Raw genomic sequence first — 24,022 nt, forward strand, 5'->3', positions numbered from 1 at the left:
TCTGAGTCTACCATATTTAATCTGGAGTCTTCCAGATGTAATCTGGAGTCTTCCTAGGGTAATCTTGTCCACCTGATATAATTGGAAGTCTGAAGTCTACCAACTGTAATCTGGAGTCTTCCTGAGGTAATCTTGTCTACCTGATATGATTGGAAGTCTGATGTCTACCAGATGTAATCTGGAGTCCTCCTGAGGTAATCTTGTCTACCTGATATGATTGGAAGTCTGAGTCTACCATATTTAATCTGGAGTCTTCCTAGGATAATCTTGTCTACCTGATATGATTGGAAGTCCGAAGTCTACCAGATGTAATCTGGAGTCTTCCTGAGGTAATCTTGTCTACTTGATATAATTGGAAGCCTGAAGTCTACCAGCTGTAATCTGGAGTCTTCCTGAGGTAATCTTGTCTAGCTGAAATAATTTGAAATCTAAAATCTACCTGATATAATATGAAGTCTTCCTGAGGTAATCTTGTCTACCTGATATAATTGGAAGTATGAGGTCTACCAGACGTAATCTGAAATCTACTTGTTGTAATCTGGAGTTTAACTGATGCAATCTGGAATCTACTTTAAGTAATATGAAATCTACCTGATGTAATCTAAAGTCTACCGGAGGTAATATAGTCTACCAAATATAATCGGGAGTCTAACTGATGTAATCTAGTCTATTTTATGTAATCTTCAGTCCACCTAATGTAATGCAGTCTACCTGATGTAATCTGTGGAGCTTACCCGAATAAAACGATGATTTGAGGACATACAAAAATTTAATAACAATTCTTTGTTTAGAAGAAAATATTAATAATAATAAAAGTACAAATACTAAAATTCGTAGTCTTTCGTATTAGCAATAAATATTTTATTAGTAATAACGCAAGTATAATAATAATAATAATAATAATAATAATAATAATAATAATAATAATAATAATAATAATAATAAAGTAACGGTCATGACCATACAAACACAACAAAAACTCGCACAAAGCAACAACAACATCACAAACATCGACCAACATAAAAACAACATCGAACAGCATAAACTACGTCGAATTCGTCACCGACGAACAAATAATAATTCCATTTCGCTTCGCCGCCATTTCTATAAACAATTACCGAACGATTAGGCGAGTCGGTAATTTCATTGGAGGATTCGATTACCGAGGCTCTCTCTCTCTCTCTCTCTCTCTGGCATTTTTGGCGAATGGCGGGAATGAAATGGGAATTATTCCAGCGTCCGTTACAGGATTTTTATATATAATATATATATATATATATATATATATATATATATATCTATATATATATATATATATTATATGAAGATCAGAGGGCAGTGGAAACAGGCTGGTACATAAAAACCATCTTTATTAGTGCCGACGTTTCAAGACAAGTCTCATTTTCCAGGCTGTAAATGAAAGAATAAATCTTGTAAATTATACAAACAAACAAATTATACAAAAACTTCTTTAAAACCAAATTTACATCAGGATACATATCTAGGGATGAAGTGACTTTCCACAGCTATCTACATCAATTCGTTACAGGAGGGATGAAGTGATTTTCTACAGCTATCTACATCAATCTGTCTCGTCTAAATGCACACCAAATGCACATATTGTACTGCACAGCTCGCAAAATAAATAAATATTCTCTTCATTGTATAATGTACAATGTATATAAATTTCTACAAGCTGCGCATTCGCGCGTTGCTCAAAATAGCTACCGATCACTGCTTTAGACTACAACATCCTTTCTATTCTTTTAACGGGAAATGAGACTCATTCCAACCGGAAAGTCAGTCTTAGTCACCACTAAGCTAGCCAGACAGAGTAGTCCTGATTTGTGGCACTCTATCCTCCGTCTTGCGCCACCTCAAGGAAAGACGATGAGCTGCCCTTCTATTTGGAGCCTATCTCACTAAATGAATTATGAAAATTACCTTTCGTATACTAAAGCAGCTTTCATAACAATGTCAAAATTGACCCTAACAAGTGTCATTCATACATTAATTAAACATGTTTAAGTTTAAAGTAAGTGTTGGCAACTTATAAAAACTTTTTGGAAATGACCACCCTACGTCACTTCCTTCAGTAAGTTCACCGACTGTCTCCTACGATGGACGGAATTGTCAAAACCGTCCAACCATTGCCGATCATTTTGGTCTGAATCACGTTCATAGACCGTGGTCTGAAGCTCTGAACTCTGAATGTAAACAACTATACTTCAAGCGGCCGGAGACAGTAAGACGGTGCTGGCGGACGAACGATACGGGCGTTGAAATGTTAGGCTAAATCTGCTTTGGCGACTGATAAGCTGAGTTGCATTCTTTGTGTCCCGTTTGAAGAAGGTTCAATTTAGTTAGATTTTAGTACATCTCAACGTCTGCTTAGTGACAGAGCAACTAAACGTAGACGTAAACAATCGTGGTAGTAGGGTAATGCAAGGGTAAAGTTGCATGTGATTGTGCAATGTCTAGGCCAGCCTGCTTATCTGCCGGCAGCGACACTGACGTGCATGTTGGGTTGGCGGACACTAACCAACACCAACAGTCAGTCTAGTAGTCTGTTAATAGTGTTGGTTGAGTGTCCTCCCTCATTCTGGTGGCGTTGCCAAACCTCTTTAACTTTACAGGTGAAACGAGAAGCATATCCTCGCCAATTAACAAATGCATCTCGGCCAATGTTTACACAAACAGACTGATTCCTTTTCGAGTGAAGACAAAGCCTTTCTTTAACCAAATGGTTTACTTTATTCACGAGTTACTGCATCAAAGTGCCTCTCTTAGTAACATCACTTGAACGTGTAAGCTCTCTCTCTCTCTCTCTTTCTTTGTCAAAGAACGAGTGAGGTTGCTGTTAGAAGGAGATGAAGTAAAAGAAAATTTTCTGTAGATTCATTCCATATGTTGCATTTGACTATATCTAGAACAGTAATCAATTGATCATTGTCATCCTTATCGAACCCATTCAAATGCAGTTGTCACATTGGACAAGACTCGTATCCAACGCTTTTCAGTTGACAAACACGTAACATTCAACTTTCCCTTTCGGCTGTTGTCCTAATATTCTTTTAACATAAATCGTTGTGGTTCTGAATACGTACAGACTGCTCTGCCATTTGTTGTGAATTTGTATGCCCAAGAATGGGAGTATTGAAGAAGAGGGTCGTCAGCTGAAAAGATGCGCTTTATAAAAATTGGCAAAGCTCCTCAGTACTTCAGTTTGACAGCTAAAAACAACGACAATGTGGTCGTGGATTTGTGATACCCAAGGAATTGTAGAATCTGTTGTAGCCCCAGGTTGTTTTACCATAGATTAGAGAATTTTTTACTACAGGTACGACAAATCACGAATACAAAACCACCCACAACTGACCGAAATAAGGGTTACACTTCAAGAGATATGTTGTCAGACTGAACGAAAACAAAGTTATCTATTTTCAAAGCGAACTGTATTTGTTCTTTGATATAACATGGTGATTATGTGACTACTTTAGGTCGAATCAGTTTCCACAGAAGCTAACGGGATAAATAACGAGAACTGAAGCCGACAATGAGCCTTAGGTCTCCTTGCTAGAGCTAGACCTAGTGCATCTCAGAAGCCAGAAAACTATACAGTGCAGTGAGAGGAAACGGAGAATTAGTGTTGTTTCCGATGATTAAGCGGCGGCATCGGTGTAGACTCACAGATATAAAGAAATGAGTGTAAGACCAACGCCTCTAGATTCTCCAGATACAAAAGAAGGCTCCAGGTCTTGTGGTAAGTGTGCAGAAGAGTTGTGTAGTCAGTCATTTTTGCGGCTAAATATTGGGCACTTTCAACACTGTCCATCTTATCTTGCACCATTTTTTCTTATTCTCTTTTAAGTGTTCGGTGCTTATTCTGGATTGTCCTCTTTCTTAATGTTTTCTGACGTGGAAACCAACAAAGCTTAAGACAAGTATTCGGTTGCATAAAACATAGTCACCATAACTGTCACTCGATGTACCACAGTAATTCACTTCAACTCTTACACATCAAGAGATGGAAAAACATTACATGTTAACTTTCAGTCACATCTAGAAACATCACAGTTGGCACCTAAAAGACAAAGTGAACAAAACAGAACTAGGTACGGTCTACAAATCTGCAATATCCCAGTACAACAACCCTTAAAAGTCCTCTCTTGTGCTTCAAGGATCCTCTTTATTTCCTTATCTTCATGTTTTCTTTGTATTTGCTTACATAATAATGTCATTGAATAAGCATGAACATACTCATCACTTCACAAATCTTCGCAGTAGTCAAATTTGCCCCCTCCATTTCAGGTCAACATGGCCACCACAAGTTCAGCTTCCACTTTCACAGACGGCAAAGTTCGAGTCTTTCGTCTCCTCCACATGACTCACAATGATGCTCGCGATGTGTTATACTCTGTCTTTATATGGGGTACTCCCGATAAGGACCAAAGTATGATGTTAAATCAGTTCTTGGTGGAGGAACTAGGGTATGCCAAAACGAAAGTCCGAAATAGCTTCAATGCAGATCAAAGAGAACTTATTTCCAAGGATCCATCATGCAGTTCTTTTGACGTAACTTTACTCGTAATAGCTGTCCTCATGGGATGCAAGGGTTTGAGATCTGCGCACCCCTACGTCCAGTCGGAAACGGAATATAATCTAAAGGAGCTTGTCCTTAAAGTTAAAGAATTTAGGAACTCTCTTGCCCATTTGCATCCATTCACAATGGAAGATCAAGTGTTTTTCCAGAAGACTGATGATCTCAGAGACCTGCTGAGGGCAGTGTTGAAAGCTGCAGCAACACATTACGGAGTTGATGACTCTACACTGCAAGAGAAAATCAAATGCATGGATGACAGCATAAACGGATCAAGAGATGACAGCCTCGGGATCAAGACATCCTCACCTATGAAAACAGCATCTTTCTACAAGACAGGCAAAAAATTTTGACTACTGATGGTAAAAATCAGCTTTTCGATAAATATAAGTTTCTTGATCACATCAGCCCAGTTTTGTTTTACACCAACAAAAATATACATTTGGAAGTAGGACTTATTTTCACTCACATGGAAATAGTAGAGTCTAGGTCATCAGACTGCCAAGAGGTAATTGCTTACGAAGACCTCCTGGAGTTTGTACAAAGGAAAACAATCGACAAAGGGTCGAAAACTGACATCCTGTTCATCGAAGGTATTGCAGGAGCTGGGAAAACGACACTGACAAGAATAATGACATGTGAGTGGAGGAATCAGCAAAGTAGTATGCAGAACCTTCTTGAGTATGACCTCCTCATTTACTTTGAATGCAGAAACTCGGCAATTCACTCCTTCAAACAGTTGTTGGAAACTCTCATGTCAGATGTCCTCCCAAAATTTAAAGAGGATGATTTGGTGACGTGCATTCTGACTCTAAAGATACTCATCATTGCGGATGGTCTAGATGAACTTAATGAAACATCAACCAAAGTATTTCGTGAAATCTTAGATCTGGGGACTTATGCTGTCATAACAATTGTTTGCACTTCTCGCCCAGAGTATGTCAAGAAGTTTTACACTTTAGTTCCAGAAGGTCAGTGTGTAACTCACGTAAGAATAAAAGGAATACCAAGTGAAAAGAGAACTGATTTTGTGGTAAGGTATCATAAAGAACTAATAAGACAAGGAGTTACCGAGAAAGAAGTAGATGGTTTGATTACCTTCATGAAAGACTCTTCAGATGATCTAGAGGAACCATTGCGTCTTCCTCTGAACTTAGCATGGTTGACACTCATGTGGTCTCTTTCACCGGAGCGTCTGAACAAAGTTACTGGAGCAACGGAGCTTTATACCGAAATTCTGGGTCTGAATAAGGAGAGACTCATCCGCAAACTAGAGATGACCGAAGTAACGAGTTTTAATAAAGACCCGAGTTTTAATAAAGACCTCACGGGAAACTTAGACAGATTTGTACTCTTCCTTTCATGGGAGGCGCTTATAAGTCTTAAAGAGCAAACAATAGACTCTCTACCAGAAGATTCAGTCGACAGACTGAGGAATGCCTGCGCTTCTCTGCAGCTTCCTTATGAACCTGTCCTCGGCAGCTTCCTTATAGAAGCAATTGTGTATGCTACAGCAATGCCAAAGTCAGTCTTCAGTATTACTCACAAAGGGGAGCTGGACTATTTGGCAGCTAACTACGTGATCGAGGCGCTCAATGGCAAGGATCTGCGATTCGATACTACCAGCATCATAAGAAGTATTAGGAATCACCCATCATTTCAAAATGAATCTTTGCGAGAAGAGTTCATCGAACACATTCTTAGGAGCCTGAACGTATCGCTGACCAAGTCCGTAAAAGAACTGTCTGATACGAAAGAAGGAAGTGGGGTCAACCATCCAAGAATTGCAACCATAAGTTGTGTGCTGGAGGGTCTCTATGGCGTTGACAAAATTCCTTCGGATCTCAGCCGTTACCAGAATATGCTCCACTACGTAGCAGGCCTCTTGCATAGGGTTCCGGACACTATTAGAAGAGAAATAGCTGATGAGCTAGTTACCCTTTTCCATAAATCTGGAGTAATACATAAGGACCAGTGGTACGACCTACTAGAGCAAACCAAAATGAATGAAGATGTAGCCAAGAGCATTGCTTCTAGAATAGACAGTCTAGGAGGAGGTAATGCAAGTATCACAGACAGACGGAGTCTGAATAGTTATTCCAAGCTTGTGCAACATGGAACCTATACCAAAATAACAGTAAGTTTGCCAGATAGTGCAGAAAACGATCAAAAGCTAGATGAACTGATCACTAACATGACTGAGAAGCAAAATTGCCCACTTCACATCTATCTTCACTATCACTTCCGCAACGCTGGAGCAACTAGTCATGAATTGGATGCCAAGCTGAAAAGGCTATTTGAAAGGTAAAGTAGCACTTCTGTATCCCAAATTCCACCCTCCCTGGCATGTTCCTTTCCAATTTTAATACAGATCTTTATAGATAATTCTCCTGACCAGTCACAGGCAGGTATTCTTTTGTTTTACAAAAATTCTGGTGTAAATGTCACAGTAATTGCAAGTAACAAAGTCGGTATATTCAACGTCATAGGAAAGAGACGGCAAACCATTATACATATGAAAAATAGCCCATGTTATTCATTCTCCCTGATCATTTTGTAATGAAAATTAGTACAGATGCCATTACAAGACCAGTCACATATTTCTACATCTCTATCAAAAGTTACAGCTTCAGTATGCCACAGTGATCCAAAAACAAACTTTGATCAACATAAAGACGCAAATAAGTCAATGCAATAAAAATCAACAAATTCAGATTATTATGAATACGCTCGGCAAAGTACTACCGTAGCAGCTGGAAAGTATACATCACATGCAGTTTTACTTTCAGGGGAAAAGTCAATAGATTCATGGGCTGGTTGAGTGGAGAGACCGCAAAACTGTTGCAACCGTCAGTAGAAAGCCTGTGGCTCCAACTTGATGCAAAGAATGCAAGATCAGTCATTGAAGTGCTTTCACATCTGAAGGACGAAGCAAAAGGGTTCAAAAACCTCTGTGAGTAGTTTTTACTTCTTTGCTAAGGCTTTTTCTGAGATAAAAAGTCTTCTGCCTCAGACGTTACCATGATCTCTTTCTCTGTCCTCTTCATGTTCATCATACAAAGTTCCACCCATAACCTTCTTGTGGCAATGTTTATGTTAAGTTCGTCTAATTTACTCAGGGGTTCACGTAGTGCCCGAGGTTGACCCTGGCATTCTGGCACCTCTCCCTGGAGGGGTTGAAATCATCCTGTACTTGAGTGACGTAGCCGATCAGCAAGTGGAATGGGCCAGCCAAGTGGCGAAGACTCTCCAGCCAGTCGATGAAAGGTAAACATCTACGAAAGTGCGCTACTAGTACTACTGTCTCTTGAGAGCCACCTTTCATCTTTGTCAGATGGTTATTGCTCCTTAAGATAACATTCATAAGCCCCAATAGTCAAAATTTATATGAAAATACAGTTCCTTTTTACATTTGCAGTTAAGTTACAATTGAAACCTTTATTTTTTTTATCCAGACTGGCTGATCTAGAGCTCTGAAAACATTTGACTGCACAGAATCTTTAGACGCTATGAGCAGACTCCTTCCATATTAACTCGGCGCCTTGTTTGTTTCAAAGAAAGATCATGATGGTGCTGGTCGGTGACATTAGTTCGGGTCTTATATTTACAAGAATATTTCCACAAATCCCTTCGACATTTTCAAAAGAGCATCACAGATTACTTACTATTAGATAACCTTGTTCGATTACCATTCACTTGTTTTGCTGTGTCTGGCTTCTTAAACACTTGTATTGCATCCCGTTATTGATAACCACAATTTGGTACACTTTCATTAAACTTCTTCTGATTATTAATTTCTTCTATAAAATTTCATTTTTTTTTTTCGTCCATTTTGCTTGCTTGTAAAACATTCATACATGTAACCTATTTTTGTTTCTACTTTTGTAACTGAAATCTACAGTTGTATCTGCAAGTATAGTAACACATTCTTCTAAGACCCTCAAGTACTGTACAAGATTGTATGAAATCTTGACTAAGGAGACAAAGGCCTACGAGCAGTTTAAAGAGCAAATATTTGTGCTTCTGATAGGATTTTAGAGTTCATAAAATTCTATTAAAACCTCTCTCTCTCTGCTCAGTTTACATCCATTAAAGATAAACGCTTAAAATCCAAACGCCCCAACGCAAACGTCATTTTTACTTTTCCAAAACTGTCACCTTATTCTCTACCAAAACTGGCTGATGTATTCTTCATCCTTCAAGACAATACGTTGTCTTAGCTGATTTCATTAGCCTTTTTCTATATTTAATATGGCTCTCAGACGCAATGTCTGCATTCGCTAGCACTAAAATACACCTATCTCATGTTCAACGTGTGTCGTACTTCTGTTAGATTGCGTCTGCTTCGTAACAAAGCCAAAATATGTCAAGTTGCATTATCAGTAACTATGCACCCCCGTAAGGGGTCGCACTGTAGTCATTATGCTGTATAGGACATTTCCAGCATCCCTACAGCCCTTAGCTGTACCCGCCCTTTTTTTCGCAAGCCTTTTACCTTACCTCCATTCCCAGTTTCTTTCATCCATTTTGCTGTCAAAATTCTTCAGTTATTTAGTGCAGTTGTATAATTCTCTCATTCTGACCAACCACTCCAACTCCCTCTTTATCACCCTTTTAAGCGCAGCATAGCCTAGGGAAAGTGTCCCAGTGCTTGGCTTGACGGCCTAAATCTCATTAGAAAATATATATGTATATATATATATATATATATATTATATATATATATATATATATATATATATATAATACATATATATAATGTATTCATAAACTACATATTTGATTTATAAAACAATTTTCCAGGAAAGCCTTCAGCAACATACTCATCCCAAGATGCAACTTGACTCCCAGTGGGCTGATGCAACTGGTGGAGCACATGGGAAGATACGAAGTTCGCATTTGTGATGTGATCCTCAACGATTTAGCCGTGTACTCGGATAGGATTTTCCAGCAGGATCACGACAGTTTGAAGGATTCCACTTGGCAGATCATGCATTGCCGCCTAAGGTGAGCTGTCTATTTCAAATGCGTGAAATATGTAAATGTATTCATAGGCCTATATTGTGCCTTACATAGGGTTGCCACCTCGAGCTCAGACAATAATACAGAACACAGAAGGAGGGAAAAGTTATGGCGAGCCCTTTCAGCTGGGGCATTCTTAGGCTATGTGCAGCTAACGTGAGGGTGAGGAAGACATGTTTCATATTTGAAACATGTCTTGAACTGATAGATCAGTTCCCAAGCTGTCAGTTATCTGTAAAGTGACAATCTATAGAAATTCAAAACTAAATGACATGCTGTGACATGGACAATGAAAATATATATATACCTTCAAGTTTATTTTATTCCTTCAGTACTATACAAAATATAATGTACGATCTATTTTCACTTCTAAACTACAATAGCTATTTAAAAGTAACTTCTTACAAAGTTTCAGTGAACCAGGGACATATACTATGGCTATCGGTCATGTAATTTTAAAATAATGTTGTTCAGACAGCCAAATACAGAACACGTGCGTTCTGTACTGGTTCAACACAGAACGCAACATCTCACTCAATCTCCAATACAGAATGAATCTGTATTTTACAGATCGGGTGGCAACCCTATACCGGGCTGCATATTTCCCAAGTCTGGAAGAGTTTAGGGATGGGGAAAATTAGGACCAATCAAAGTGCATGGAGCTGATCCATGACGTCACAAGCTACGCCTTTTAGCTTTCTCCTCAGTCCTATATCCATTACTACCTCCAGTCACAATGCCAAAGAAATACTTTCTTCTCAATTTCACAGCTTAAGGTTTGTATGACATATACATTTTAGTCAGATATATCTAAACATAATGCAACACTAATTTAACAACAATATATTCTTCAAATGAGATACACCGTGAAATATATTATGCGTTATTGGCTTCTCCCTCTTTGTAAATAATATTTTCACATAGCTAATTTCTAAATTATATACTTGAAAATGCATTTATAATGGGTTGCGATAACTCACGGGATGAATCAAACAATATACAAGATGGTAAAAATTATGGTATCTGACCTGTTTGTAGGGGAAAATAGAGAGGGAGTAGGCTAACACTGCGGATTTCTATTGACATATGCTATTTCGTAGTAATGCACATTACTGTGCATTGTATAAAAGCAATATACTGGTCATAACCAGGCCATGAACAGGAATCAGACTAATATAGTCCCTACTATTTACAGGAACACAGTTTCAGCTTCATTCATTAAATTATTTCAAGAGCTAATGTGCCCTTAAGGAAACCTACGGTATTGATGTTTTGGTGATCTAAGTTAGCCTAATGTAACCAAAAATAGTTACGTGACAAACTCATCCTGTCAGTAGCTATTCTGAATATGGTTGTTTTTCAAGGTGCACTTGATAAGCTGTAGTAAAAAAAAAATTGCCTTTTTGAGGTGGATTCCGTTTTCATAAAACCCTCCAGATGTCCTTACCTGATTGGTCCTTGTCATTCATTGTGTACAAATATATAAAAAGTTTTTATTGAAAATTTTTTGCTTTTTATTTTTTATTTTTCATACATTGTGTACAAACAAATAAAAAGTGACAATAAAATTCAGTATTGAATATTTTTAGCAAGCCCTTACGGGATTTTTGCTTAAAATTCATTATGTACAAAGAAAACAGATTATTTAATTTATTTAATATTCTTAGCAAACCTTTCGTACTTGTCATTCATTCTGTGCAAAGAATCAAAATGAGTATTTCATTAGTATGTAATACTTTTAGCAATTATAGGAGTACAGAATACTACCTATTTACGGAGTTACAGTAGACTTTTTACTAAGCTGAACTAGAGCAGATTTAATGCATAAATTTATTAGAACTACGATAGCCTTTAAGTAAATATGGATGACACTTTTTTCCGACTCTCTTTCAACAGAAAATTTTATGCAAATATTCAACACGTATCAATTAAAGCTAGGGATAACGGTAGTATATGAGTATACGACTATTTTCATCCAAGCTCACACTCAATGGCCAAATGTATGCCTTAAATTAAGTGCATAATATTTTTTTTTACATGGATTTTTGGCATTATGCCAAGCACTGGGGCAACTAAGGCCATTCAGCGCTGAAACAGATATTGACAGTAAAAGGTTTGAAAGGTGTTACAGGAGGAAAGTCTCAAAGCAGTTGTACTATGAAGCAATTGTTGGGAGATGGTGGACAATAACATGGAAGAAAGAGAATATGAACGGAGGTAACAGTAAAATGAATGAAAGTAGTTGCAGCGAGGCGCCGAAGGGACGCTGCAAAGAACCTTAAGTAATGCCTACATTACACCAAATGAGGTGTAAATTATATACTTGAACATGTGTAAATTACGTACTTGAACATGTGTGGCACTATCCCTCTACGGGTACGTAAATTTGTCATCAAAACTGTATCCTCCACATTTCTTTTAAGCATAAGGAATTATTATTTTAGTTCAGTGCATAATACCTTTTCATGGCCTGAAAGAACAGGCAGTAACGCCTGAAAAACGTTCCATGTTCCTTGCTTTTAAAACCGTCACTTTCAAAGTCCAAGATTCTTTATGAGACTCGAAGTGCTGCTGGGCCTGGGAGGCCTCCTGTCTGTAGTCTGTAGTCTGTAGTGCTAATTACAGGTCATATACTATCATTTTCACCATACCTTCAATTTTACCATCTTGTATATTTTTTTATTCATCCCATGTGTTATCGTAACTCTTTCTTAATGGCTTTAAACACACATGTTCAAGTATATAATTTAGCCACAGCCACTTGCCATGAAAATATTATTTATACAGTATATATCGACTTTGTGAGCAGGAATTAAGGGGGACTGAGCACTATTACCAAGAGGGAGAAGCCAATAACGCATAATATATTTCACGGTGTATCTTATTTGAAGAATATATTGTTTGTTGAATTGGTGTTGCATTATGTTTCGATATATCTGACTAAAATGTATAAGTCATACAAGCCGTAAATTGTGAAATGGGGAAGTTTTTCTTCGGCATCTTGACTGGCAGTAATGGCTATGAGACCGAGTGTAGCTAAAAGGCGTGGCTTGTGACGCCAAGGATCAGCTCCACGCGCTTTGATTGGTCCTAATTTCCCCCATCCCTAAACTCTTCCAGACTTGGGAAATGTGCCGGACCCATGAAGTAAAATCGAAAAATAAAATCTTGCAAACTGTTGTTTACATATTCCCCGTGGCTATATTACCCTTGTGTCAATTTCATATTTCGTTGTTCTCGAAATAAAAACGTGAATTTATACCAAACTTTGTTGTCAGCCCGCCAGAATTGTTTGTCTTTTGTCGCAGATTCTCCGAATCGGAAGAGTCACTGTGGCCAAAGATTACGAGATGAAGCTCACCATACTTCGCACTCGAAAGGAAGCTGAATGACTCGTAAGTTGTTCGTAATGAGATGCATCAACAACAACAACAGCTAGTCTTCTTATGACGGAAGTACGAGAAGAAGAGGAACATCTCTATTTTTTTTTTTTTGGGGGGGGGGCCGGTTACTGTTACAGAAAAGGGTAATGGACAAGAATTAAAACAAACATTCTGAACTATTATACAATAAATTAAAACTATAGATGATTAAGATTGTGAAAAACTTAAGAATAAAGCTCTGCACATCACGCCAGTAATGTTAGCCGCAAATCAGTGAATTTCAGTGAACGCCCTTGGCTTAAACCTGAAGCTATGTGTGATTAATGACATGAAAATCGTAATAAATAGTAATTGTGATTCTGAACTTTGACCTCATGCATTGCACTGCAGGCATTACTTAAGGTTCTTTGCAGCGTGCCCTCGGCCCATACCTGCAACCCCTTTCATTCCCTTTACTGCACTTCGTCTCATTTTCTCTTTTCCATCTTACTTTCCACCCTCTCCGTTTCTGCGGCCATTGGCCGAAATTTTGTACTCGATGCAACGAACTACTATTTTCGTGTTAACTGTGACAGTTCCAGTCAGGCTTACTATAATTTCCTTCAGTGTCTAGCAGCAGCCATTATGAAGAGCACCTACACCTGGTTATTTGCTCGTCGTCATCAAACAAATTGTGTCAAGAGGTTAAAACAGAACAAGAAATCAGCCTACCTTACGAACATCAACAATAAAATGCTGTGCCAACTGCCTTGTTTGAATGTAAGTTTGTTAATGAGCTTAAAGAGTAGAGAGTGATACTACTACACCACATTATTCATCTAATACATCGGAATCAAGAATTACCGTTATTGTGTGCGTGCGTATACGAAGCTGCAGGCAACAAAAGAATGACTTCTCAGTTGATAACTTGATTCGGCCATTAACCGTCACAGTGACGTCAGGTACAGCTTCAAGTTCAAACTGTTCAATTTCTTCTTCTTCTTCGTCAAAGTTTGCTTTTAATGAACGTTTTCAGTTTTTATTTTTTTTCATCTTGTCATTCATTCGTCCATTCATTTGTCTCTAGGTGACGGTATGGCTATGAAGAAATGTGCAATTGAAATAGTGAAACAATTTAGTTTTTCTGTATTGAGCAGGAAAGTTTGCAATAGCAGCATTGTCCCATCAATGTTGCAAGACATATCTTTGTGAAAACTCTTTCAACAGTGAAATTCATAAAATCTAAACACAGATGTTCATGTTCAATCAACCAATAGTGCGAATTACGTTTTCACACTGATATTTATGTAACTAAATCAGTCAATGAAAACGAAAAACCAGTACCTTCAATAAAATTAAATGTGTGCGTCCATTCATGTGCCTTCATGAAGCAATGTTTGCATTTTTAATAAAGCTTTTTACACGGGTAATGTCTTTGTTTTATCATGAAATTTTACGGCAGAATCAGCACTCCGGCATTTGTGAGGTATCATACTAAAAGGCAGGTAGGCCTATGAACTTTCAATCCCTAGACTTAGTAAAGGTAAAGTTCCAAGATTTAATTTTGGTATGACAAACAAATTAATTTAGAAGTGGCAAACAGTGTCCATTTAAATTAATTGCTTGGCAGGAATGATGCAATCGATATGACGCAGTACTGAGAGCAAGATTTCAAGTATTTATGATAAAAAACCAGGTGCTGCGGTTAGTAAGTATGACTTGGTGAAATGTGATCCACTTGTCAGTTTTAATTCATAAGAATCGTGATAAGATAAAGCTAGATCGGAGGGCACATATTTAAGTAAGACGTCACAGTTTTGTGTTGTCGAAGGTAAATGCCTTTAGTTAGCGGAGGACGTGGAATTTGAAAAGGTATTGTTGAAGGTTTTTAAATTGCATGATAAATGATAATTCGCAAGTCTGACGTGAGGAAATTGAAATGGTTAGAAACAGAACTGACCGTGGATACTGATGTTGATTTTTCTTAATGAAGTTATTTTACAAATATCAATGTGATGGAAATGAAACAGACGAAACATGACGACTTTATCATTATACTGTGTTGTCAATATTGCATAGTAATCATTATACTACATTGAAAATTATTTTCTATAGGAAAACTGGCAGATTCCTTCAAAACACATGGACTTTTTTTTAAAAGCATTTTTCGAAAGTTGAACGACAGTCAATTGTTAAATTCCTATTATTTCCTTATTTAAAAACGGAGTTCTTTTATTTTCTTAATTAAAAACGAAGCTCTCTTATTTCGTTACTTTAAAACGAAGCTCTTGTTAATTTCTTAATTAAAGCGGAGGTATCGTATTTTCTTAAAAGCGAAGTTATTTTTTGTTTTCTTACTTAAAAACTAAGCTCTTTTAATTATGCTACTTAAAAAATGAAGTTCTTGCATTTCCTTACTTAACAACAAAAGAACTTAAGAGTTAAGAAAAAACTTTAATACGAGGGAGACGGTGAGCCGTTACAAAGACCCGCTTTTTCTCATTGAATCCTAAAGGAAATGTAGGAGCCGTTACAGGTCATCTCCATTTATTAATACATTTATAAAGGCAATGCCATCTCATCTTCCTCTGACAACTACTACTACTATTACTGTTGGAACCATAGGCCTATCAATTATAAAGTAAATATATTTTTTTATTGTTGTAGTGTTACAATGTCGTAGCCTCGTGTGTAAAATGTGTTAAAATGTTTTATAAATATTTTACATTTTGCTTAACTTTTAATCTTTAGTCTAAATAAGCTTATGTGACCTTAGGCCTAGACGTAGGCCTAATGATGACCCACCAAAAGCCTATGAAGTTGCCGATGACATTTATATATAATATATATATATATATATATATATATATATATATATATATATATATATATATATATATATATTACCATTTTTAAGATGTAGGAGTATGGTTATTTCCCTTTATTTGTATTGGAGTAGACAGTTAGGACTATTTTAATCATGAATTGAGAGGCCTATATAGCTTCGTGCCCTGACCTAAACCTAACAGGATGCAAGACTTAGGTACTTTCCTAACCTGATTTATGGTGCCATACCCTGACCTGCCCTTAGGGGCCACCTTTGCCCGCTTATGCCCCCCTCAAAGTAACACTTAGTATCGAGCACTTGGTTCTTTAGAGCTTGTCGAGTAACTTTTATTCTGTGAAAGTTTGTGCTATCCCAGTCTCCCTACTCTGCCTAATACCCAGTCTTCTATAGCCTACCTAGCCTATAAGTATTTAATAAAAAAAAAAAAAAAAAAGTCCTGTTAATTGAAGTGATAGCGGCTTGTCAAGTATTCGTATGGTGGAGTGGGCGTTGCTCAACTACATAACCTAACGTATGGTGCCATAGGTGTAAGTCCTAGTGTGAAATATAAACCAGTCAAGTACAGTAGTTTATTATAAGCTAGCCTAGCCTATGTTTTGACATTTTATTCATGTAGTTGCTCACAGTAGTGTATTAGAAAATTAAATGTAAAGTCATGATATTTTGTTAAAATTACCCCATGTGAATTGACTTGATATAAGGATGAGGTAGGTTCTCTAGCAGCCTTGTAAAAACATTAGCTTTGTGATTTGTTACCACCTCAGATTTCTTTGTCAAGTGTAAAGTGAAGTATGATTATATCATTGCACTCAAAACCCAGTTTCATTACATTCCTTGTTTTTCTTCAGCTTGGACGATGGCCGGTGTTCGGCATGCTTCGAGACTCTATTCCTTGTTGCTTAAGCAAAACTTGCAGACGAACTCCAAAGGTAACTTTCACGTTTCTGCAGCTGATCCGCCAACCCAGTTCCTTGAGGTAGCTGAACTATCTTCCAGTGTAATGCTTGAAGATAGTTATTCATTTTATCAGTTTATCTATGCCTAAACTTTAAATAAATACCTATAACCCTTGCTTAGCTAAAGTTATGTACTAATCCTTGCTTAGCTAAAGAAATGTTAGAAGCTATTTTGTGTTTTGTACCATTGGGTCATTTAGGATAATTATCCATTCCTTTAACATTTACTTTAAGCGAAGATGGTACGTATAGATATGATTTTTCCCACTGGTGAAGAAATCCTCAGTGGCAGAAGTGTAAAATATATATTTAAGATATATACAAAACAAGAGTTTTTGAGAACTTGGTAGATCCTCCTTCTCAATCTCAGATAGATATTGAGGAGATTCGAGCCGGTTCTCAAAAGCTCTATTATTTTAATATATACTAATTACACCTACTACTCTGTTTGGGATTTCTTCACCATATCGGTATTAATACTATTATGAGATTTTCATGGATGTTGCTCCATTACCTTAAATGTCATCACTGCCTGTTGCTTTGAAAATTGTGGTCAGTTAAATAAGAAAGAATAATTATGATTTCAAGCAGATAATGTATGATGTACCTGGCCTCCATTCTCGTAGGTATTGAACATTGCCCAACATTTCTCCTGTGTGGCCTACTCCATACAAATATCAAATCCACATTATCCCAACATCATCATTATTTAATGTCTGCCATATGGCAGACAGTAGTCAATTATTTTCAAGACTAGTATTACTGCTGAAAAGAAGGATTTGATGGCTTTAGCTCACTTGAGTGGTACAGTATTCCCAGCTCAGAGGAGAAAGATCAATTACTGTTTAAATGCTTTATTGTTCATCCCTGTGTAGTACTCAAATAAGCTTCATTAAAGCCACAGCTTGTAGTCTGTTGAAATCTGTGATCGTAAACTTAATTTACTATCTGTTTCAGTTATTCAAGTAGTCAAATTGTAGGCTGGCGCATGATGTCATTATGTATTTTCTGGACATAAATGTTATATTTGTTGCTTTGGGGTTTTCCTCACTTTGTCCTCTAATGTCTTAGTTTACTAAATACTTATAGGTTTTGAGAATAAAATAGATCAGTCTAAAGTCTTTAATAATTGTCCTGAAATGGAAAATTCTGTATTTGTTTTACTCTTGTGATTCTAGGTTAAACAAATCATTACTATTAGGCATTATGAGTTTTATTTACTGAATATTGCTAGAAGTGTTATTAAATTGCGTTTCCTGTCATTGGATGAGATTACTTCATTTTCATCCATCTACAAGTGTTGTTCAGATAATCATTTTTCTTTCATTTTCGTATGTTGTATCTGTACATTTTCATAAGTTACTAGTAATTACACTCCTCCTGCAGATCAAAGATGAAGAGGCAGGGTTGACTCGTGAGATTGCCTACGCCAAATCTCCAGGTCCCAGGACACCTGGTATCATATACATTCCAGGATTCATGTCAGACAAAAGTGGCATTAAAGCTGTAAGCCTTTACAAGTTTTGTCAGGAAAATGGCTTTCCATATGTGAGGTAAGATCTTTGGACTAGTGTGTTCAAGTTAAAAACAGACATTCATTATTACTTTTTCTTCTTTTTATCATTCCAGTTGTCAGATCCAAATTATGATTACTACTTGCTGTTGCTTGTCATTTGTTTGAATGGCTTTCTTGTGCAGATTCCTTTGTGGTGCACTACCCTCTCTTACGGGGGTTATTCTAAATATAAAAAATGTTTTTTTCTTCCTTACAGATATGATCCTTCTGGTTTAGGTGAAAGTAAAGGTGTGAAAATAACGCAGGTTACGTTTAGTCACTGGGTTCGAGATGCCAGAGAAATTCTGCTCAGAGTTACCGAAGGACCGCAGCTCGTTGTATGTTCATCAATGGGTGGCTGGGTATGTTATACGTAATATTATTATTATTTTTTATTTATTTTTTTTTTTTTTTTTTTTTGCTCTATCACAGTCCTCCAATTCGACTGGGTGGTATTTATAGTGTGGGGTTCCGGGTTGCATCCTGCCTCCTTAGGAGTCCATCACTTTTTTTACTATGTGTGCCGTTTCTATATTATTATTATTATTATTATTATTATTATTATTATTATTGTGCGTCCTCGACTTACGGTACCACCAACTTATGTCGATTTGCCGATTTGATCTTTCAGCATTTTACAGTGCCATAGCTTGATGTTGTTGATGTTGCATTAAGTTACAGCGCTGTTGTCAGTGCTAATAGCAAGAATAGTCATCAAGTTAATGGCACTTACGGTGCTGTAACTTGATGCAACATTAAGTTACTGTAATGTGTTATATAGCCCATGCAGACACACAACAAAGACAACGACCCTAATCGGACAAAGTTTACCTGAAAACAAAAACAATCTCAATGAGATGGCTTCACCTCCTTCTAACCAGCATACTTAAAGCACTGCACCAAGTTGGAGCGCCAACAGGACAAAAAAGCATTGGTTTAAAGAATCAAAGTTTTCAAGGTTGGTCTACGCAGGTATGAGTTGTGAGTGTAAATAACAAAATAAGGTAACCTAGCATAGCTAGATAGCTTTCCAAATCCTAAGTCAGATCCAGCTTCCAAATTCCTAGCCCAACCCAAACTTCTAAGTTTCTCACAGCAAACATGCCGATAGATATCAAATGTCTAGACAGCTTTAGTATCGTTGATGATCCTAAATCAGCGGGTACAAGATGGGAAAAGTGGATAGATAGCTTCCAGGTTTATCTAGAAGCACTAGGGCAAATAAATGAAAAGCATTAGAAGGCTTTGTTTCTTCATACTGCAGGTATAGAAGTTGAGGAAGTGTACAACACTTTGAATCTAAGAGATGATTCATTTCAGGACACAATTGAAGGGCTCACAAAATATTTTGCTCCTCAACCCAATAAATACTTTGAACATTATCAGTTCACCCAAGCATATCAAGAATCAGGTGAGACAACAGATTCTTTTGTGACTAGGTTAAAGAACTTAGCTGCAACTTGATAATTTTTAGATCTATAAGTCAGGTTAATAGAACAAGATATAGAAAGGAGTAACTCACAAGAGCTTAGAAAGAAATCGCAACAAGAAAAAGTAAACCTTGCAAAGAGTTCTGGAAATAGCAAGAGCATCAGAAACAGCTAATTACCAGTCAAATGTCCTTGTAGGTAAGACTCACAATAACTGGAGTAGCCAAGTAAATCATGTACCTTATACCAAAGAGCTACCAACATGCAAAGAAAGGACAAACACTTCAAACAAGTAAGCTTAGCTCTAGTATATCCAAGTATATAGTGTAACAAAGATAAACCTACTGCATACTCGCGGAAAAATAAGTCACATAAGCACACAAAAACCTCAACAGAAATCATGCTATAGATGTGGTAAACAAGATCATTATAGTAATGATTGGGATAAGTGCCCAGCATCAGGTCAGACATGCAATAACTACACAAGACGTGGTCATTTAACAAGTCAGTGTAACTTTGCTAAGCAAAAGACCACTAAACAGATCAATAGAACCATAAATTCAAATGGTGGCTCCATCTCAAAGGAAGAAAGTGTGCATAAGAACAAACATGCACAAGAACGTCTTATGGCTCAAATAGAAATAAATGGGAAACTCAAACCCATGCAAATAGACACAGCTGTAGATGTGATATAATTTATGAAAGAGTTGCACAAACTATACCTAACCTAGTGATAAGACCTTCAGACAAAGCACTCTAGAGTTACAATGGTACAAACATAGAAGTACTACATAGTTGGTTCATCACAAGTGAAAGTACAGTACAAATAATACAAAGTACAATTAATTAACTCAGATGTGCAAACTGCTCACCAAGACATTGGACCACAAACTATAAATAGAGGAAAATCTTGCAACAGCTCGGAACACATCTATACACAGTACTCCTTAACAGAGTTGAGTAGAGGGAAGCCTCCAGAAAGATGAGATTTGTAATTGATGAGAAACAGTTGTGTTTCTTAGTCACATGTAAAGGAGGAGGAAACTGCTATGTATGTAAGATACTTATGTAATGAACACAGGAGAACTTAGCTCTGCAAACACATTCAGTTCAAAGCTGTTGCACAGCATTGCATCATGCATAAGTGTTATGCAGTGACATGTCAGAAATTTTTCTCTGATTAAAACAAGGAGGGCTTTGTGGAGTAAAAGCAAAATGCTTTAGAGTTTAACTTTAGGATGATGGCAGATCTAATAATTTAAGAGATTTCAGCATTATCTCATGAACACATTTGTAAAAAGAAAAAAAAAAAAAAAATCTTGATTTTGAGGTAAAGAAAGCGAATCAGAACTGTAGGCTATGTAACCAGCATGCTTTCAGTAAAATACTGATGCACATGTAAGATACAGGTAGTGCCTGGTTTACGACAGGGTTCCATTCTAGTGCCGCAGTGTAAACCGGGACATAATTGAAAATCGTAAGAAAACCTTACTTTTAATCCTTTGGCCGCCTTGAAAACAACATAACCTTCATTTTTATTGAGTTTTACATGAAAAAACTCAAAATTTTGACCATTCTGCCATTTTGGAGCCATATTTCTTTCATCGGATCAGCATTGTAACCCAGAAATAATTGTTTATGAATACGTATTTGTTTGTTTGTTTGTATTGTGTTTTTGCGTTACATGGAACCAGTGTTTATTCAGCAACGGGACCAACGGCTTTACGTGACTTCTGAACCACGTCGAGAGTGAACTTCAGTCACCAGAAATACACATCTCTAACCCCTCAGTGGAATGTCCGAGAATCAAACTTGCAGCCATTGAGGTAGCAGGCCAAGACCATACCAATCACACCACTGAGGCACTTGAATATATTTGAAGAGCGTCATAACCTCAGAACAGCATAAGCCGAGTCCAGCATAACCCAAGGACTGCTTGTATCTACTACACAGATATACATAGTATACCTAGTGTATTTTTAATGTATTGTTTATATTTCTGAGACATGTAGGATAATAGTGTACATATTACAGTTTATGGAGTATGCTGTCTAGCAAAGGAGTAATTTTTATTTATTTATATGATTACCAATGCGACATCGACCATTTATATTATGTCTTGAGTGTTGGTAAATGTAATTGTGTGTTGGCATGTACTTCCTTTCAAATAATCAGTTTTAAAGTTTATTTAACAAAGAATGTAATATCTCTAAATATTTTCAGGCTTGTGTGTTCAAAGTTTCAAAGTGTTGCCTTTCATTATGTCTTCAACACAAGCTTACATTTTCATTTTTCAGCAATAAATTCCTTTCTTCTTCCCACTAGATAACAAGCATTATTGCACAGGAACACCCTGCGAAGTTTAATAGCATCCTGATGATTGCCCCAGGCATAAACTTCCACATCAGATATGAGAAAGAACTGCGCAGTCAGTTAGATGAAAAAGGCCTGAAGAAATATGAAGCGGGCGGCGTAGTGCCTCTTTATAATCCAGATTATGGGTCATTCCCTTTGATGAAGGCACAGTTTGACGACATGAGAAAATGTGCACTGTCACTAGAAGCAAATTCTCTGGATGTAACTTGTCCTGTTAGGATAATTCATGGCTTAAAGGTATGTTACTCAGGGCTTTGGGATATTTTTTTCAACCAGGATTACTTATGAGCTATATTATAATGAGTCTAAAAGTCCAACTTTGGTTTGTAATGATGTGTAAATTTGTTATTCTTCAACAACTACTGTCCAAAGATTTTATCCTGTTGCACTCCATTCCTTGCCATTTTTTCAAACTGACAATCTGTTGGAAGTTCTTTATTGTAATTTTGGTGAGCCTGCACTTACATGTCTGGGACTCTACAGGTAGTTTTCTGGAAACTTATTTTCAGTCTTTATGAATGTGCTGATTACAGTACCAGTACCCTGAAAATATGGTAGCAGAATATGGACAAGATATAACTTTTAGTATGTAATGAGAAATTAAGGTAGCAATACTCATAGCTCCTTCCTCTCACTTTAAGAAGAACTTGAGAAACTACTGTCTTATGAGACCAGACAGTTGGCTGCTGGTAAGTCATTAGAGAAACTATCTTATTAAAAGTGCATACAGTACTGGGTCTGATCTGGATGGACTGATGTCCCGTAAAGTCCTGAAATTTTAGTGTATATCCTTCCCATGGGACATTATACTGGGCAACCCCCTCTTCAAACTGTGCTATGAGTCATTATATCAAAGCTGTTGACAATGATTTTGCAAGAAATGAGAATATTACAGGTCTTTCCCCAGATTGGAAATACATACTCTAGAACTTGACGCCCCATTCATATTAGACCAACAGCTCTTGACTGACTTGCCCCCATTCTTATTCATTTTTGTTAATATTCATATCCTACTTATTGTCACACAAAAATGGCTTTTTTTAAATTTTTCTATCCTATTTTTTATCACACACAATTGACCCTTTAAAGCAGTTTTTTAGTTATCAGAAATATTTTCTTCAAAACTACATTTTCTTATATTCCCAGGATAAGGATGTGCCCTTCATGGAATCACTCACTTTGTTGAAAGCACTGAAGGGCCCGGATTCCCACTTACAGTACCTTAAGGATGGTGACCACCGCCTGGCAAGCGAAGAAAAGATCAAGCTAATCTGTGACAAGATTCTGGAAATGACATCACCCAAGTAAACAGTTGGTTCAGAGCTTTGAATAAGTAAATGCTTCACTGTATTGGCTGAAGTAGGGGAAAGTTTATGTTGATTTTATGTCATGTGCCCATTAACACGAAAACTTTCATTCATATGTCATGAGCCCTTTCATGTGTTGAATTAAACACTAATGACTTTGTATTGATATCTTCATCTAATGTGCTTGTAAATACTATCAAATACTTTATATTTTGAATCAAAGTAAAAGGTTAATGCTAAAGTTGGATTTCTTAATAGTGAGCCATTACTGCCCACAAAAATCTTAAGAGAGTATAATGCTAAACATGCTTTTTAAGTATCAAATGGAAAATATAAATAAAAAACAAGTGGAACCCTGCACTTAAGAAATACTGAAACCCATAGGCAGTAAGGAAGTATTGTACTAGCATGAAGACCAGGAAAAAAGGAAAATCTGAAGTGAAAGCATTGATGCTGAATACCTGAATGCCATCCTTTACTGTCCGACAATGCAATGCAACAGAATCACAAGACATAGCTGCTGAAAATGAATAAAAATACACTTTATCTCAAATCCTGAAAGAATG

At 36.9% G+C, this 24,022-nt stretch overlaps 2 protein-coding genes across 14 annotated transcripts; both read left to right on the forward strand.

Moving 5' to 3' along the window:
- Positions 1 to 2,492: 2,492 nt before the first annotated feature.
- Positions 2,493 to 14,431, forward strand: LOC135214431 (uncharacterized). 7 transcript variants are annotated; one of them, XM_064248710.1, is made up of 7 exons: positions 2,493 to 2,636; positions 3,501 to 3,763; positions 4,312 to 6,904; positions 7,390 to 7,553; positions 7,720 to 7,867; positions 9,404 to 9,607; positions 12,931 to 14,431. In XM_064248710.1, the coding sequence occupies exons 3-7, from the start codon at positions 5,070 to 5,072 to the stop codon at positions 12,974 to 12,976; spliced, it is 2,397 nt and encodes a 798-aa protein (XP_064104780.1). In that variant the 5' UTR covers positions 2,493 to 2,636; positions 3,501 to 3,763; positions 4,312 to 5,069; the 3' UTR covers positions 12,977 to 14,431. The 7 variants fall into 7 exon arrangements, with proteins under 7 accessions (XP_064104780.1, XP_064104778.1, XP_064104784.1 ...); XM_064248708.1 differs by having other exon boundaries at positions 2,498 to 2,636; positions 3,341 to 3,763; XM_064248714.1 differs by having other exon boundaries at positions 2,514 to 2,636; positions 3,520 to 3,763.
- A 344-nt stretch (positions 14,432 to 14,775) lies between these two features.
- Positions 14,776 to 23,697, forward strand: LOC135214432 (palmitoyl-protein thioesterase ABHD10, mitochondrial-like). Of its 7 annotated transcripts, none has more exons than XM_064248717.1 (6): positions 14,776 to 14,856; positions 16,681 to 16,808; positions 18,175 to 18,341; positions 18,561 to 18,705; positions 22,099 to 22,386; positions 23,296 to 23,697. In XM_064248717.1, exons 2-6 carry the CDS (start codon positions 16,689 to 16,691, stop codon positions 23,455 to 23,457), a joined length of 882 nt encoding a protein of 293 aa, XP_064104787.1. In that variant the 5' UTR covers positions 14,776 to 14,856; positions 16,681 to 16,688; the 3' UTR covers positions 23,458 to 23,697. The 7 variants fall into 7 exon arrangements, with proteins under 7 accessions (XP_064104787.1, XP_064104790.1, XP_064104789.1 ...); XM_064248720.1 differs by having other exon boundaries at positions 14,787 to 14,856; positions 16,681 to 16,761; XM_064248719.1 differs by lacking the exon at positions 14,776 to 14,856 and adding an exon at positions 15,472 to 15,625 and having other exon boundaries at positions 16,681 to 16,761.
- Positions 23,698 to 24,022: the final 325 nt, after the last annotated feature.

The sequence above is a fragment of the Macrobrachium nipponense genome, chromosome 45, assembly GCF_015104395.2.
Source record: "Macrobrachium nipponense isolate FS-2020 chromosome 45, ASM1510439v2, whole genome shotgun sequence".
NCBI classification, from domain to species: domain Eukaryota; kingdom Metazoa; phylum Arthropoda; class Malacostraca; order Decapoda; family Palaemonidae; genus Macrobrachium; species Macrobrachium nipponense.

Excerpts from the sequence above, each read along its gene's own strand:
- LOC135214431 (XM_064248710.1), top strand. The coding sequence starts at position 5,070 with ATGGAAATAGTAGAGTCTAGGTCATCAGACTGCCAAGAGGTAATTGCT. Across the intron at positions 7,554-7,719 it reads AAAAGGGTTCAAAAACCTCT|GGGTTCACGTAGTGCCCGAG; the intron begins GTGAGTAGTTTT and ends TAATTTACTCAG. Across the intron at positions 9,608-12,930 it reads ATCATGCATTGCCGCCTAAG|ATTCTCCGAATCGGAAGAGT; the intron begins GTGAGCTGTCTA and ends CTTTTGTCGCAG.
- LOC135214432 (XM_064248715.1), top strand. Across the intron at positions 18,342-18,560 it reads AATGGCTTTCCATATGTGAG|ATATGATCCTTCTGGTTTAG; the intron begins GTAAGATCTTTG and ends TCTTCCTTACAG. Across the intron at positions 22,387-23,295 it reads GGATAATTCATGGCTTAAAG|GATAAGGATGTGCCCTTCAT; the intron begins GTATGTTACTCA and ends TTATATTCCCAG.